Genomic DNA, 15,415 nt, shown 5'->3' on the forward strand with positions numbered 1-15,415 from the left:
ACTCTGGAAGTTTTAATCTTTTATTGAAACTATCATAGGTTAATTTTGCAGAAATAAAAATATTGCCACATTCATATTTTATATATATATATATATATATATATATATATATATATATATATATATATATATATATATATATATATATATAACATTTGTGTTATGAACTAAACCACAATAAATAGCTTCTAACAAATAAAATTGCCCAAGTGGACCTACATGGGACCCGATACACATGGGAGAAAAAAAACAAAAAAAAGACGGTGGCATTTGACAAGCTTTTCAAATATACCTTACCCTAAAATGGGGAAACAACTTCCATAATAAATATTCCATTTTGGGGTGTGACTTGCAGGCAAAATTCTCATAATGTATGACCCTGGTCTTTTGGGTTCTGAAAATAAGAGCCTTCTAGCCAACCAATCACGGACCAGATATAAACCAAAAGTAGTTCAAAGATTTAAATTCTGTGCCCTAAGGAATGTCTGTTCTCAAAATACTGACTGGCTTTATTTGCCAGAACTACACTTGGCCAAAAGATTGCGTTAAAGTGTCTTTGCACCATTACTCTGGAAGTACAGTACCTATTATGCTGCTGTAGCAGTTGTTCGCGAACAGGAAAACAAAGTGAGCATCAAATAGGAAGAATAAAAAATATATATATTAAAAAAAAAAACAAAAAAAAAAACACACAAAAACAGCAAATTTACTTTACTTTCCAGGCTAACCTACTTTATTTAATGCAAATTATTACAGTACCGGTTAACTATTTTTTTTTTTTTTTTTTTAAACCAAGTCACACTGAAGAACAAAATGGATTTATTTACAGGAAAGTGGGGAAAAAAACATTAAGCATACTTTCACAGAAAAAAAAGGTTTATATTAAAATGAAATAAAAATTCAGTCACAAACAGAGGCATTCAAGTAGTAATAATGTTATACAGGTTTTGTTTTTTCAGACAGCTTTTTTCACAAGTGTATGCGATAGTCTGTATATAACCCACAGTCCTTTATTTATTTATTTATTTTGTAGACATGGAAATGGTCACACTTTAGTTTTACAGGCCATGTGATCCAATAGCAACACATCTATGAGTGCGAATATTACAAGCAAGCAATATTTTATATCAGAATCACAAGAGGAGCTACATGTTACTTAGCCCTTTGAGTGCTGCTGAATGAATGTACTTCAGTGAAAAAACAAATTAAAAAAAAAAGAAATCCAAGAGTAATTATTATTGCCTTATTCTATTATCGTAACACATCCACCTTGGAAACAGGACAGAGAGGAGAGGGGGTGGCTGAACTGACATGCGCGGTCAATCTGATAGAAAAAACATTTAACCAATGAATCCTAAACAACTGAACTTGATAACTCTGGGGAAAGATCAGACTGGGGTTAACTTTTAAAAGATAAAGATTGCCCCAAACTAAACAGGTTACCCATCCCACAACCAATACTGATACCATAGGCAACAAAAGAGCACGTGTGCTTTGACACCATTTTACTAAGTGTCAAAAGTGACAAACTGTAAATAAATGACCTTTTTGTCCTTGTATTTTCATAAAAAACAAACAAACAAAAAGAAACAACAACATAACACTATTGCAATAGAAACAACACGGAACCTTAACTTAAAACACCCAAATTACAGAAGGCATTCTGTGATGCGAATGGTTAAACCTTTCTAACACACATTAAATTCACTGAACAATCCAATTTGATAACCTGGAATGATTGTGCTCAGATTGTAAAAACTGGACTGAAACACATTAAAATCTAAACTAAAATCCCTGTAAACTACACTGGGTAAATACAATTTGACCTACACTTCAACAGCACTCAAAGGGTTAAAGGGGCAAGAAAGAAAAAATATATATGTTCAAACATTGGATGCAAAGGCACTCTAAACTATAGATACACTAGACATCGCTAGTTATTGTTACAATAATATAGCCGGCACCTACTTTACAGTAGCTTTGAAAAGCTCATCTACATTTTGAATAAACAGATTTATTTACCCTGAATTTTTTTTTAATTTTTTGTTTGTTTTTGCTCCTAACAGTTCTTGGGTCCACATATTTATATACCGTACACAATAAAAAAAGAAAAAACAACAAGCCTGAATTTGGTGAGGAGCAGCTAGAATACACAAATATAAGTGGTAATAAGTTTATTTTTTGATTTCATGGTAGAGGATTGTACTGAATGAAAAGCAGGATGTATACCATAACCCACATGGATTGAAGCTCTGATTCCTTCACTACTGGTTGGATCAGTTGGCTATCACAGCCAGCACTGCTTGGATAGCAGCAGTTTCTTCCTCCATTTTAAAATTCTCTCAGACTTTTTTTTTTTTTACATGGTGGAGATTTATTGCAGATCTTCTATTTTTACATAAGCATTTAAACCAGAAAATCATGATTGTTGGCTTGAAAAATAATTGTGTAACAATACAACAACAGTGACCCTTGGAAAGGCTTCCTGCCACCTCTTTACTGAGGGCTTTTCAGAAGCGATATCTAGGTAGCACTCCAAAACATACACTACTGGAGTAAGAGTGACCGTTTGTGTTCTTTACAACGATCCTCATCTTCTCTGCATGTTCTTATTCATGAGCTCTATGTACCAGGTGGATTTCACTGCAATACAGTAATAAGCAGCTTTACATACTACCACAATTTCATTTCACATATGTTCACTAGATTTAGAAGGTTACTTTGTTGACTCCGCCACATTTATATATTAAAAAAAAACAAAAAAAACCAAACAATACTGACAGACTTCTGATGCATGCTGCTCAAACTGTGCATTCAATTCACTCGGAGCTACAATTTACTTTGTTTAGTTGCATCTGAACTTGCACAAAAGTTGTCTCTCTTTCCCTAAAAGGAACCCTATGCGTTTCTACTGAAAGGCATGTTTCAAATAAGCCCTACTACCCCCTCCCCTCCCAAAAAAACTAGGTTTGTTGTTTTAGTATGTAACAGCAATTAAATAGGTCTCCAGAATATGGGACTAAAGCATCATTCCTTTATTAAAACCTCATACTAAAAACGCACATTCACCATAAAACTCAAGTCAAATTAAATAAAACTGTCTCTTCCATTACGCTTTATAGCAGTACAGTACAGTAATAGTGGTGCAGTAAGCTTGTATTTAATTTTTTTCTTTTTTTTACCATGATAGATTCATATAAAAAGCAGGTTTCTGCTGACAATCACATGCATTAATAAATAAAAGATAAAAGATTACAATATGATCTAAAATGTGTGACTAACATGTCAAAAAGAAAAAAAAAATACATTAAAAGCGGCTTGGAAGTCTGAAAATGCAGCAGCCTAACTGAAATAACACTGTTTAAAAAACAACACATACTGTGTCTGCGTTAGCTGTAGTTTTTAGCATCTGACCTACTGTGTTAGTTGAAAGGAAACTAATTTGTATATATATTTGTAAATATATATATACTTCAAACTATATAGAAACTGTATACATAAGTATTTATATATACACAAAACAAAAGCAAGTAGACATTTTTGGATTCACAAGTCCTAATGAATTACAAAAAAAAAAAAAATTATATATATATAAAAACAGCAATTGTAATAATAATAATAATAATAATAATAATAATAATAATAATAATAATAATAATAATAATAATGTAGCCATCCATAAAAATGGCATGAGCAAAAATCCAGGCTCCTCAGTTTAAAAACAGGGGTCTGCTACCTGTAGGCTATTTGAAAAACAAATAATTATATTGCTTGTCAATATAATTATTTTACTCTGTGCTCCCAACCAAATTCAAGCTGTGCACTATTTTATAAACCACAAACAATGCTGAATGGAAAACTCTGTCCTGTTTCCAATGAGGCTCCACAATGCCAGGTATATTAAGGATAAGAGAAAAGAATAGCATCTGGGGAAAGGAGAAAGGAGAAAGGAGAAATGAGGGTGGTGGTTGATATCTTGTTTTGCAGGTTGAGGGTGGGTTGCTACAACGTTGTCATAACTTCAATAAAAAGATTGTCAATGGAGAAACGTGTATATACTGCTCCGCATTCCTCCAAGATCCCCTTGATGAGCACAAAATGAAAATTGTATTTATATGTTATTTTACAAATAAAAAAACATTAATGAACAGGGCTTCTCTCTCAATATTTGTTTGTTTTTAGGTTTGATTTATTTGCGACTCAGATTTGGCTCTGACTCCATTCGTCGGCTTCAGGTAGAGTTTGATGCAGATGCTGAAGAAGCTGCGTTGGTGGTCTGGCCACGATCTCCTGCGTTAGCTTCTGTAGAAGAAAAATAAATAAATAAAAAAAAGCTAAGGTTAAGCAAGGTCTTTGTGGTGCTTTGAGGTAGGCAGTCGTTAATGTAGTATTTAACTCTGCAGTAGTGTTTTAGCTATATGATCATTAGAAATGTTTAACCAGTTGCTATCACTGTCTCGGTTCTGAATGTTTGGCTTGAGAAGACCAGACATCTGATAGGCAAGAACAAGCCTACGAGGAGAGCCAGTTATTCATTCTTTGCGGTGTGACAGAACTATAATATTAATTCACAAAGCTTTGTCAATGTATGTTATTTATAAAAACAAAAAAAATGTTTGATATCTTCTTTAACTTTGTTAAACAAATCAGCAATTCATGAATATAACCTAGAAGGACACCTGCGGGTGGTTTCACTCAAATGCAGGTGTGTTCCACTCACCTGTGGATGCAGAGGCGTTTGTGGGGGTTGAGGTGCTGGCCTGATTTCGTGCGTGAGCTGGGATAAGGATTGCAGCCAGGGAAGGATTGCTAGACAGCTCTGTTGGGGGGGGGGGGGGGGGGATAAATACATACATAAATAAATTAAACCTTAGTCTCAAGTATTAAAATAGCAGCATATTTGAACCAGTACATGAAACATTGGGAGGTGTTACAGATGTAGACCCATTTGGGGAAAGAAAAAAAAAAAAAGAGGCAATTTCTATACAATTGTGTGGCTACTGGCTGCCATCTAAAATAGTAAGCTACTAGCAACAACTAGCTATTGACTGGCATTGTAAAGGCTGCCACACACCAGTAGCGATGCGATTTTTATATTGGGCGACAGCGACTTGACCACACATGCCAAAAGCAACACAGAGGCGATGCGACTGGTTTGAAAACTGCCAGATCTATATAACTATTCAAAACTGCTATTGACAAAGCTATGATCAAGACTGGTATTGCTTCACCCTGCTGGACCACGTGCATTAAAGTGATTGGTCAATTCCCTAGTTGTAATTCCAAAACCGCAAAAAACAGGATTCAATTCTATTTATTTTGCGTCGCTCTGGTGCCGCTCCTGTGTCGCCTGTGGTGTGAAAGATATCGCTGCACAGTTTCGCTTGTCGCATCGCATCTGGTGGGTAGCAACCTTAAAGCCAGGGCTATTCAACCCTGGTCCTGGAGAGCCGCTGTCCCTCCTGGTTTTTGTTCTAACTGTACACTAAATTGATTAATTGGGTCAATTAAGCTTCTAATAAGCACTTCATTGGTCCAATAAAGTACAGTTGGAACAAAAACCAGGAGGGACAGCGGCCCTCCAGGACCAGGGTTGAGTAGCCCTGCTTTAAGCTGTTCCTTACCTTGAGTGGTAAAGTTGAAGAGAGAAGGTTTCTCCCGTCCGTTTGGTAGCTTGAGGTTTGGGTCCCGTAGCTCATCGAAGAACGAGTGTGCACACGCCTCCAGTGGTGTCAGGCGGGCAGTGGGGGTGTACTCTAGCAGGTGGCTGCACAGAGCAATGGCCTCCGGGGGGGTCCGAGGCCGGAAGACCTGGAACCGAGCGACAGAAGGCTGAAAATTTGTCATTGGTAAGATAAGTATATAGACTACGGAAAGCAAGTCAATTGTGACATTAAAAGAAAATTTATAACAAACAAAAATAAACAAAAAGAATGAAGTGAGAAATTCCCTTAGCTGACAAAGTTCAACTCTGTAAGAGAAAGAATGCATTTAGCCTTCCAATCAAGTAGAAAAGTAAACCCACTGGGTTAAGCATCTCATTCTATGCAGAACCTTACATAGATAGAAACAGGTCTGACTAAATTTACTACAGAATGAACAATGTCAGGTATCCCCACCAAACAAAAAAAAACAAAAAACACCACAAACAAAAAGAACCCATACACCCAACAAATTACTTTATGGGCATTAACCTCTGGTGACAACTCAATTTTTCTTGAGGGAAATTGCACACAAAAGGTTTTCATGTAGGGTTGATCCAATATGTCAGTAAATTTAAGAAACCACCCAATTTATTATTGCAGACTCAACTGTTCTAGTTTGTTCTCGTTTGAAACCCTGTTGAAGTCAAACATGTACATATTGGGTAACAGATCTCTATCATGGCACTTGGATTACAATGTTTTTGGCAAATAACAAATAATAAAAAAGTACAGTTCTGTATAACGTAAAGAAAAAATTAAAATGCAATGCAAAAAAAAAGAAAACTATTTCATAACCAAAAACAGCACAATGGATACAAGTCTTCTTGAACATAAATCACCTTGCAGATACAGATCTGTGAATGTGTGTGGTGGTAGCTTGATCTCCTACCAATTATCACACAAGTGACAGCATCATCTAGTCTCAGATCTCAATTATTATTATTATTTATTTCTTAGCAGACGCCCTTATCCAGGGCGACTTACAATTGTTACAAGATATCACATTATACATTATTCCACTTTATTTTTACATACAATTACCCATTTAAACAGTTGGGTTTTTTTACTGGAACAATCTAGGTAAAGTACCTTGCTCAAGGGTACAACAGCAGTGTCCCTCACTGGGGATTGAACCCACGACCCTCTGGTCAGGAGTCCAGAGCCTTAACCACTACTCCACACTGCTGCACTGTTGCCAATTGTCTTTCACAAGCTCCAATTATTAATACAATTTCCATTGTGGTTCATTTCTACTGGGACAGGTGAGCCTGGAGTGAAAAGTACTGATCTCTAAACTAGCTTCTACTGTTCAGCACGGAGAATCCGCTATGAACGAATGGCAATGAATGAATGATGATGATGAATGCAATTGCAGATGATTTATGAACTGTGAAGGGCAGTCAGGCCCGAGTGAAAGACAAATTTGGCCTGAAGCCTCGTCCGTGGATGCACGACGGCTACCTGCGTGAGGCCAGCTGGGAAAACATGAACAGTTACATGCATCCCAGTGCCGCAGATAGGAAGTGGCTATGGGCCACCTCCCCCCGAAAAGACGAGGCTGCCAAACCATGAATGAATAATAATAAATAATTAACACGCTGGACAGTGGTACCTGCCACCTATCCCCCCAAATATTGAAATTAATGAAAATCAGCAGCTGAGACACGACCCGTCCCCCAGAGCATGACTGTGCTGGGGAGAGAGCCCAGCCGCTCCAACCTGACCACTCACCCCGCAGAACTAAATACGAACCGCTCAGCACTCGGGTAAAGAAAAACCCCCTACTCACATATTTTTAAATTTTTTAAGGGGAAACCTCAGGAAATCCATGGCTGAAGGCAGCCCTTCCTCCAGGCTCTAAGCAGTCCACTCCCGTTTCGGCCTCCCAGCGCTTGAATGAGCAGCCGAAACAAAAAGAAGCGACATGAAAGAATAACACACGGAGCTTTTATGCGCATGCTGATGACGAACTGGTTAGGGGCAGATTCTCCTTTGCAGAAAAGCAACCAAGTTTACAATGACTACTGCCACAATCATGTTTTTTTTTTTTTTTTCCTGTTCTGCAAGTCTTGATTATTTATATAAACTTTCACATATTGGGAATGTTTGTAACCAAATAACAACAACAACAACAACAACAACAGAACTGTGATACTCGCTTTCAATTGTAAGTCGCCCTGGATAAGGGCGTCTGCTAAGAAATAAATAATAACAACAACAACAACAACAACAACAACAACAACAACAACAACAACAACAACATTATAAGAAGCCAGGGTGGCAGAAAACCCTTACCAGCTTTAATCTGACGTTTCAATATTGTTACATACAGAACACTTGACTTTGCATGTTTTATGTTTATAAGCACATGTTCCATTCAAGTTTTGTAGGGGGGTTGGGGGGGCACAATAAGGTCCTGCGCTAGGGCCTATCTTTCTCTTCCTCTGCCACTGTTTCTACAGCCTAAATGTTAAAAGTAATCTTAAAAAAGGTAACTGGAAGCTGAATCTCCTTCTCTCCAGGCGCCACCTGAATATCTGATTCTCATCATACAAAAATAGTACCGTAGACATGTACACTATGCCACATGTCTTTCCTTTAGGAAAAATCTGATGCTGTCAATTCATCAGCCGTGCTTTATAGCCTGAAATTATTAACCCAGTTATTTATCGAACACACACAAACTAAGGATGTTCTGCAAAATTCCGTCTACATAGCATTTCCAGCCTAAAAAGTGCTTCAAATCTGCCAAGTAATGCAACAAGCTGAAACAGTATTACAGTAGTTAACTATTTTGCATAAAGGGTATTTTGGTACAGAATGCCTCAAATTGAATTAAGGTCAGGTAGAAGTGCATTTCTTAGCTCCTGGGTTACTACCTCATGCGTTGTAGAAAAGAAGAAAAACGTCCTTAACATGTCCTTGCTGGGAGATTCTGTTTCTACACATCCTTACAGAAGATTCAGAAGAAATCAATGGCAAACATATTTTGTTTCATTTTTTTGTTCTTGGTCTTGTATTGACTGACTGTGCACCAAAAGTTGCAGAGCCATGATTCAGACACAAGTGGGCACCAGAAGCACTGACTATTCGATGTACTTGTATAGTTCGTTCACTGTTTTAAATCTAATGTCTGATCTGTGTGGCTCCAAAAGGTTGACAATTTGAAAGCAGCAGCTAGATTTGTAATACTTAATATAAGCATTAAATGTACATTGTATTGGGATATACAAGACAAACAAACAAGATTGTGAATGAAAACAAGGGGAAAGGCATACCGGATTGAATTGATTTGTAAATCATGAAATAAAAATGAATGTGAATCTGTGTCATCGATATGGGGTAATGCAGGCGTTTATTGTTATTTTTAAAATATTTCTAAAATAATTTATAAAAGCTAAATGTGGCAATACTAAATTATGCATTGGCAGTCCTACTGGAATTAACCAAGAACACCTGTTATGCACACTTATTTACTGTGATCTTGTCTGGATTTAAATCCTTGTGTCATGCTGGTGGCAACACTTTGGGCATCAGCATGAGAACAAAGTCAAAGGTTGGCAACACATGTTAAAAAATCAAAAACAAAACTTCTGTTTGATAATCTCTGCAATCTCAGTTCAAAAGACACTGCAGACTCAATCCCCCCACCCCAAGACAAGTTTGTCACCAGAGTTAATAGCAGTCTTTCATAACAAAATAATAAATAAAATAAAAACACATAACATATTACAGTTATTTAGACATAAAAACACACATAATTGCATAAAATGGACATAGTATGGAGCTACTTGCAATTTTTCTAGCACACACAAGAATCACAGAACTGAAATGGGCAACTTAAATAAATTGTAGGGGTGCACCAATAAAGATTTCTTGGCCGATACCGATAGCTGAAGGTTACCTACCCTGATCGGCCGATACCGTCAGGATACCGATAATAATAGACAGTGCAGGTAAGCTATTGGAAACTACTAGAACAAGACACAGGGTCTATATTTAAACTGTTTAATTATAAATGTTAAAAAAAATTAACAGACATCGTTTACTTGTATTTATGACAAAAATGAACAGGTATTGTTTACTTGTTGCATTTACTTCAGAAAATGAATACAAACAATAACGTAGTATTATAGTGTGTGCTTGACAGCAATTTACACATTTGTTTTACAAGTCACACAAAAATAACACTTTGCATTTGTACTAGTAAAAACACTTCTGTAGAAAAAATATATAATGTGACATTAACTTCTATAGCCACTTGCTGTCAAACATTGCGTATTATAACTTCGACCTATATTGTACAGTAGAAAAAAAACGTGGCCTAAGCAATGTCAACTACAACAACGTTTGTTAAATTCTTATTTTAAGCATACACTGCTTCAAAATGCAGCCCAAAAAATCGTTCACTTAATCAAAAACAAAAAGATGTCATAACCCGCAAGCAATGCAGATTAAACAAAACAAACAAGAATTACAAAAGGTAATTCCCGCTTAACGTTTAGGGATTTGTCTGCTGTGCTGCCCAGTGCCCTATTACTCTGTCCCCCTGTCTGCTGTGCTGCCCAGTGCCCTATTACTCTGTCCCCCTACTGGACTGTTGCAAAGGGGTTATAAATGTAATAAAAGGTAATTCCCACTTAACGTTTAGAGAGCCCACAACTAGTTGGAAGTTAGGGAGATTGTTGTCATTGCTGCTGTAGTCTGTAGACTTTAAAAATAGTGCTTTTTTTTACTGAAATTGTTCAACATTAAGGATTTGATCAAGTGAGCTACCACACGGAGGAGGAGCTGAGGTGATGCCAAGCTTCCAACGAGAGAGAGACAGAGCAGAGACATCGCAGAAGCATTTTTTCTAACTAACCGCACATCGATGCTGCATTTGAACAATAATTTGCCTGGTTAATACTATTTTCTTACGAATAATAAACACCCCTATATTTATTACAGTTTTGTCAGACTGAAACCAACTACAAAGCATTACTTACGGCGACTGTTACATGTACTCTAAACTACGAGTAATAATACCAACTTAAACCATCAGTTATTTAGGATTCAACCTGTTTTTTTTTTTTTTTTTTAAAGCATCATAATATTTTACTCACAATTCATCGTTGGATTTAATGTAGCATCAAGTCTGTTCTGTTGCACTCAACTTGCTATCCTATTGTTGTCTGCAGATATTTTAAAAAAATCTAAACACAGCTCTTTTGAGACGTATTTACTGCAGGTTGATTGCATCTTACACAGCACTGGGAAAATTTGTGTATCAGTGTTCTTGCGTCATTAATAAGCGGGCGCCTGACCAAACATTACATTGTGTGATGGAAAAAATTCAAGCATGAATATCGGTGTATATTAATCGGCTAAAATAACAAAAACTGGCGATTGCCGATTGTGGTTTTTTTTCCTTATATCGATGCGAAGCCGATAGGCTATAGATTATCGGTGCACCCCTAATAAATTGAACAAATTGAAAAAGCAGCAGTAGTAGCAGTAATAATAAGAATTATTATTATTAAAGTATGCCAGTGCATGCCAGTTGTTAAAACAATGTATTGAAAGTAGTAAATGTTTCCTGTACCTGTTGACTCACCTTAGTCCACGGATGTGCCTTAATCTGAGGGAATTTGAATTCAGTGTAATTTGGATTCATCTCTCGAATCTGTTCCCTTGTCGGCGTTCCCAGAACCTGAAAAATCGACAAAGGGAGATTAATAGTAATGGGGATAAAGTGTCCGTCCATTTGAGTTTTACATACAGTACAGTAAAGGTACACGGTCAATTCAGTTCACTTTGATCAGATCTCCTCAATTTAAATCAGCTGATATAATTTGAAAGACATTCTTTCAGGGGTTTAGGAGTAAACATGGTATTGGAAAAAACTCCAAGATGGTTTCCATAGCTATCTTTCTTTATTTATATTAAATATCTAAATAGCCTTCTTACCCAATTTGGTCCTAATTTCAAGTCAATGCAACAAGTATTCCCCAGAGATACTGTAAAATGACAACCAACACATCAAGCATCAATCAGATAAACTGGTCTTTGGACTGATTGCCCAGAAAACTCTTGTATTGGTTGCTTTCCTTTTTTCGGATTTGTCTGCTGTGCTGCCCAGTGCCCTATTACTCTGTCCCCCTACTGGACTGTTGCAAAGGGGTTATAAATATTTGTACTCTACTTTACAGTATATATAAAGAACCACTTGTGTAATTGGGACGAACTTGGTTAAAACAATCTTACGCACAAATTATTGATAATAGAATATCTGTCCATGTACATACTGTATGGTGGTTGTAGGTGATAGCGATCAACATTTTTATTGTACAGATTTACAGTTTAGCTCGCAATTGTACACAGCTGTGGCTGAGGGTGTATACTGTACTAGCATAGTAATGTGTATGTGAATCATTTACAAAAGTCAGCAAATACATTTCAATGATTCTTTATGCGGCTATACTGCGCAATTTAGATGCTGAGAAGCCTGTACAATTGCTGCTGATGGGGAGACAGCTAGTCCTGGATCAGTAATTAGGGCAGTTACACACAGGCAGCCTTACCAACTTCAATGACAGCAGACTCAATTAAAATTAAGCTTAATAGCCCAAGTTAAAAACATCTTTAATAAACTAAACAGCCGTGCATGCATGGTATGTGTATGCAATACTTATTTATTCACTGTAAATGAATAGAACCTCAGAACCCAGACTCAAAAGTAGAAAAAAAAGCTGCACAACACAATTGGGCTGGCAGTGCAAACCTCTGGTTTTGCACATACCAACTAACCTGTTTTAATGGAACAAGGCCCTTGTAAGAATTCTAAAAACTCATCATGCCAGAGGTTATTTTACTGCTCCTCCCACTGTACTTCGACTGCCATTTTGAACTCTCTGACCCAGCGGGTAAAAGCCTGATGCTTTTATCTGAAGACAACAGCGCTCCACCCTGTCCCACAACATAAGTCATCCTATATCTCTGACAAACATCTATAGTAGGAGCAGCATAAAAGCTTTCCTATAATTACAGGAAGGGATTGAGACTTGGCAAGTGGACCATGTGCAAGTCTTACAACAAACACACATTCATGATACAATGTATTAGTAGGAAGCTTAACTTCTGAACATCAACGTATGATGAAGGAGATCACCATCACGAATATGTAAAATATGTGCGACATACGGAAAGGCTGCTTCGCATATCTCTAGATTTAAAACAAAAATAAATAAATGATTCAATAACATACAAAAAGATAATATGAAATAAATCAAACAAATACTGAAAAACAAATCTTTAGAAATAATTCTGGATGAGTACCAGAAGTGTGATTTAAAATAAAATGTATTTATTTTGATACATTACACATGCACTGTAATCTTGTGGGGTGTAAGGTCATAGGCAAATACTACTTACCTTGAGTGTTTTGTATTACTGCTGAAATGCATATTTCACTACACCAGTAGGGATGCAACAGTTTCCCAAACCGAAACTAATATTTGCATAACATTCCAAACCAAATCACAAATATCTGGAAACTGCTTTAAAATGAGATGCTTCTGTGAGCAGGTCAGGTTAAGGCAGCTTCATTTACTGTGCGTGTATTGACGTGGGTTTTATTTCTCCGATTACTTTGTTGCTGCATTTTGTCAGCAAATTGATTCATGTGTAATGGCTTTACTATAGAGTCATATGTATTATAGTAACGGGCTATAATAAAACCAGCATAGTAAACAAGAACTTTGTGTATGTTTTTTGGGGTGCTGGCATCGGGCCTGAGTTATAGCTTTAGTTTTTTGCCGAGAAACTATTTTTAAATCTTGCCAAACATCTGTGCCTTTGAAGCCAACAAGCTGATTAAATCATTTCAAATTTTTAAAACCATGAGCTCATATTTTAGTCACATGTGATTTGCATGTGATTTGCATGTGATTTGCCGTGGCAAAACGGGGGCACCAGGAAAATAAATAAAAGTTGAATGTTTAATTTAGTATTTTATTCTCTCAACATTGTACAATACATCTGAGATGCATTAACACAGTATTGAGCTTATTGATCAGTTTAAAAAAATATGGTTTGTAACAATTGTATGTCTTGTTCCCTTGGCTGCGCAGTTTGTTTTTTTCAGTTTTAATCTTTCATGCCGGTTTCACTGAAAACTGACTAGGACGTCAAAAACAACTGAAAGTTGATACAAAATTAAACTTATCATACCAACCGAATCACTACTACACAGTTTTACAAAGTGCCAGGTGATGGATATTGTAAGAGAAATATTCTGTAGTGTTAGGGGGATGCATGTTTCCCTTTATTTTCCATGTAGAGCAGGGGGTCTCCAACACCGGTTCTGGAGAGCTACTGGGTCTGCTGGTTTTCGTTTTAACCAAGTTCTCAGTTACTTAATTGCACCAATTGTTGGCTTAATTAGTCAAGATTAACAGGTGTTCCAGATCTTTAGCCATGGATGATGTAGACACCTAGAAAACCTGCAGGACAGGGGCTCTCCAGGACCAGGGTTGTAGAGCTCTGGGCACTAGACATGTTGCAGGTGCCTACCTTGATGATTTCTACTAGCTGATCCACTCCACTGTCACCAGGGAAGATTGGTTGTCCTAGCAAAAGTTCAGCCAACACACAGCCAGCTGACCAAACATCTGTGGGGTGGGGGAGGGAGAGGGAGAGGGAGAAGTACAGATCAATCTTAAGCATTTGTCAACTGATTAATACTGTCCAAAAACACATGCTTAGTGAAAAAATTGGCCTTACAAGTTTCACACAGCAGTTAAATATAAAATAAGTCAGCAACTGTACACCAGGAGCCACAGATCTGTTTTCGCAACTTCCTCTTTGCATAGATAAATCAAAAGTATATCAAATTAAATTAAAATCTAATACTGTAAAGCCGACATATTATTTTAAACAGTAGTTTAACTGCAGTATTTTTTACATGAAATGTAAGCATAAATGATCAAGTTTTCTCATAACTTGGTAAACTTTAGATTATGATGATCCAACACAGGGCATTGCTGTTACTAAACAATTATGTTTCCGCCCAGACTTCATGCTAGATTATAGGTAGCCTTCAGATTTTCGGTTTTAACTGATAAAAAACGATAAAACACCTGATAAAAAAAATAAAATAAATGAAATAGGTGTACATTCAATAAACACTGGAAATGGATACTCAATTCATGCTGACTTCACCTCTTTCTCTGGGAAAAATAATAAATACATTTCTATTGGAGGATTGTAACATGCTTGTGAGATTTAAAACAAGATTTTCTTGCTCACGCGATTTAATGCTATATTACAGTACATCGATAGGGAGTATTTACACGCTTGTGGAATTTAAAACAGAATTGCAAATTGTGGCGTACAAAAATGCCTAAAACACACAAAAACCCCAGAAGAATATGCCCGACCATAAGGATTTTGTTGTGGAAGACAGCAAAAGAGTTACAATCGAAGTTTGCAAGTACTGTCCAGTTATTATACATATTGTTATAGAAAAAAAATAAGTACAGTAACTAAAAACAATAATTTCATACAGTATATAAAGTGAAAGCCCCCCCGAAAAAAATAAAAAAACAACTTACATATAACTCAAAAATAGCTAAAAATAAAAAGCAGCGAAAAATGAAATTAATAAAAACCGAACAGAAGCCCTGATTATAGGTTTTGGTAAATAACCCGGGAGACGGGCTTCTCTTATC

At 36.6% G+C, this 15,415-nt stretch overlaps 1 protein-coding gene across 7 annotated transcripts in view; it reads right to left on the minus strand.

Annotated features, from left to right (window-relative positions):
• Nucleotides 1-705: 705 nt before the first annotated feature.
• Nucleotides 706-15,415, minus strand: part of LOC117407370 (glycogen synthase kinase-3 beta) — a 68,398-nt gene continuing 53,688 nt past the window's right edge. For 2 of the 7 annotated variants that reach the window (XM_034012341.3, XM_034012340.3), the window contains exons 7-11: nucleotides 14,259-14,356; nucleotides 11,290-11,397; nucleotides 5,625-5,832; nucleotides 4,721-4,819; nucleotides 706-4,302 (exon numbers count right to left, since the gene is read on the minus strand). In XM_034012341.3, coding sequence (XP_033868232.1) covers nucleotides 4,232-4,302; nucleotides 4,721-4,819; nucleotides 5,625-5,832; nucleotides 11,290-11,397; nucleotides 14,259-14,356 — 584 coding nt within the window. In that variant the 3' untranslated portion in view covers nucleotides 706-4,231. The remainder of the gene's footprint in view (nucleotides 4,303-4,720; nucleotides 4,820-5,624; nucleotides 5,833-11,289; nucleotides 11,398-14,258; nucleotides 14,357-15,415) is intronic. The other 5 variants (XM_034012343.3, XM_034012345.3, XM_034012347.3 and 2 more) reach the window with 3 other exon arrangements.

This window comes from Acipenser ruthenus, chromosome 8, assembly GCF_902713425.1.
Source record: "Acipenser ruthenus chromosome 8, fAciRut3.2 maternal haplotype, whole genome shotgun sequence".
NCBI lineage: Eukaryota > Metazoa > Chordata > Actinopteri > Acipenseriformes > Acipenseridae > Acipenser > Acipenser ruthenus.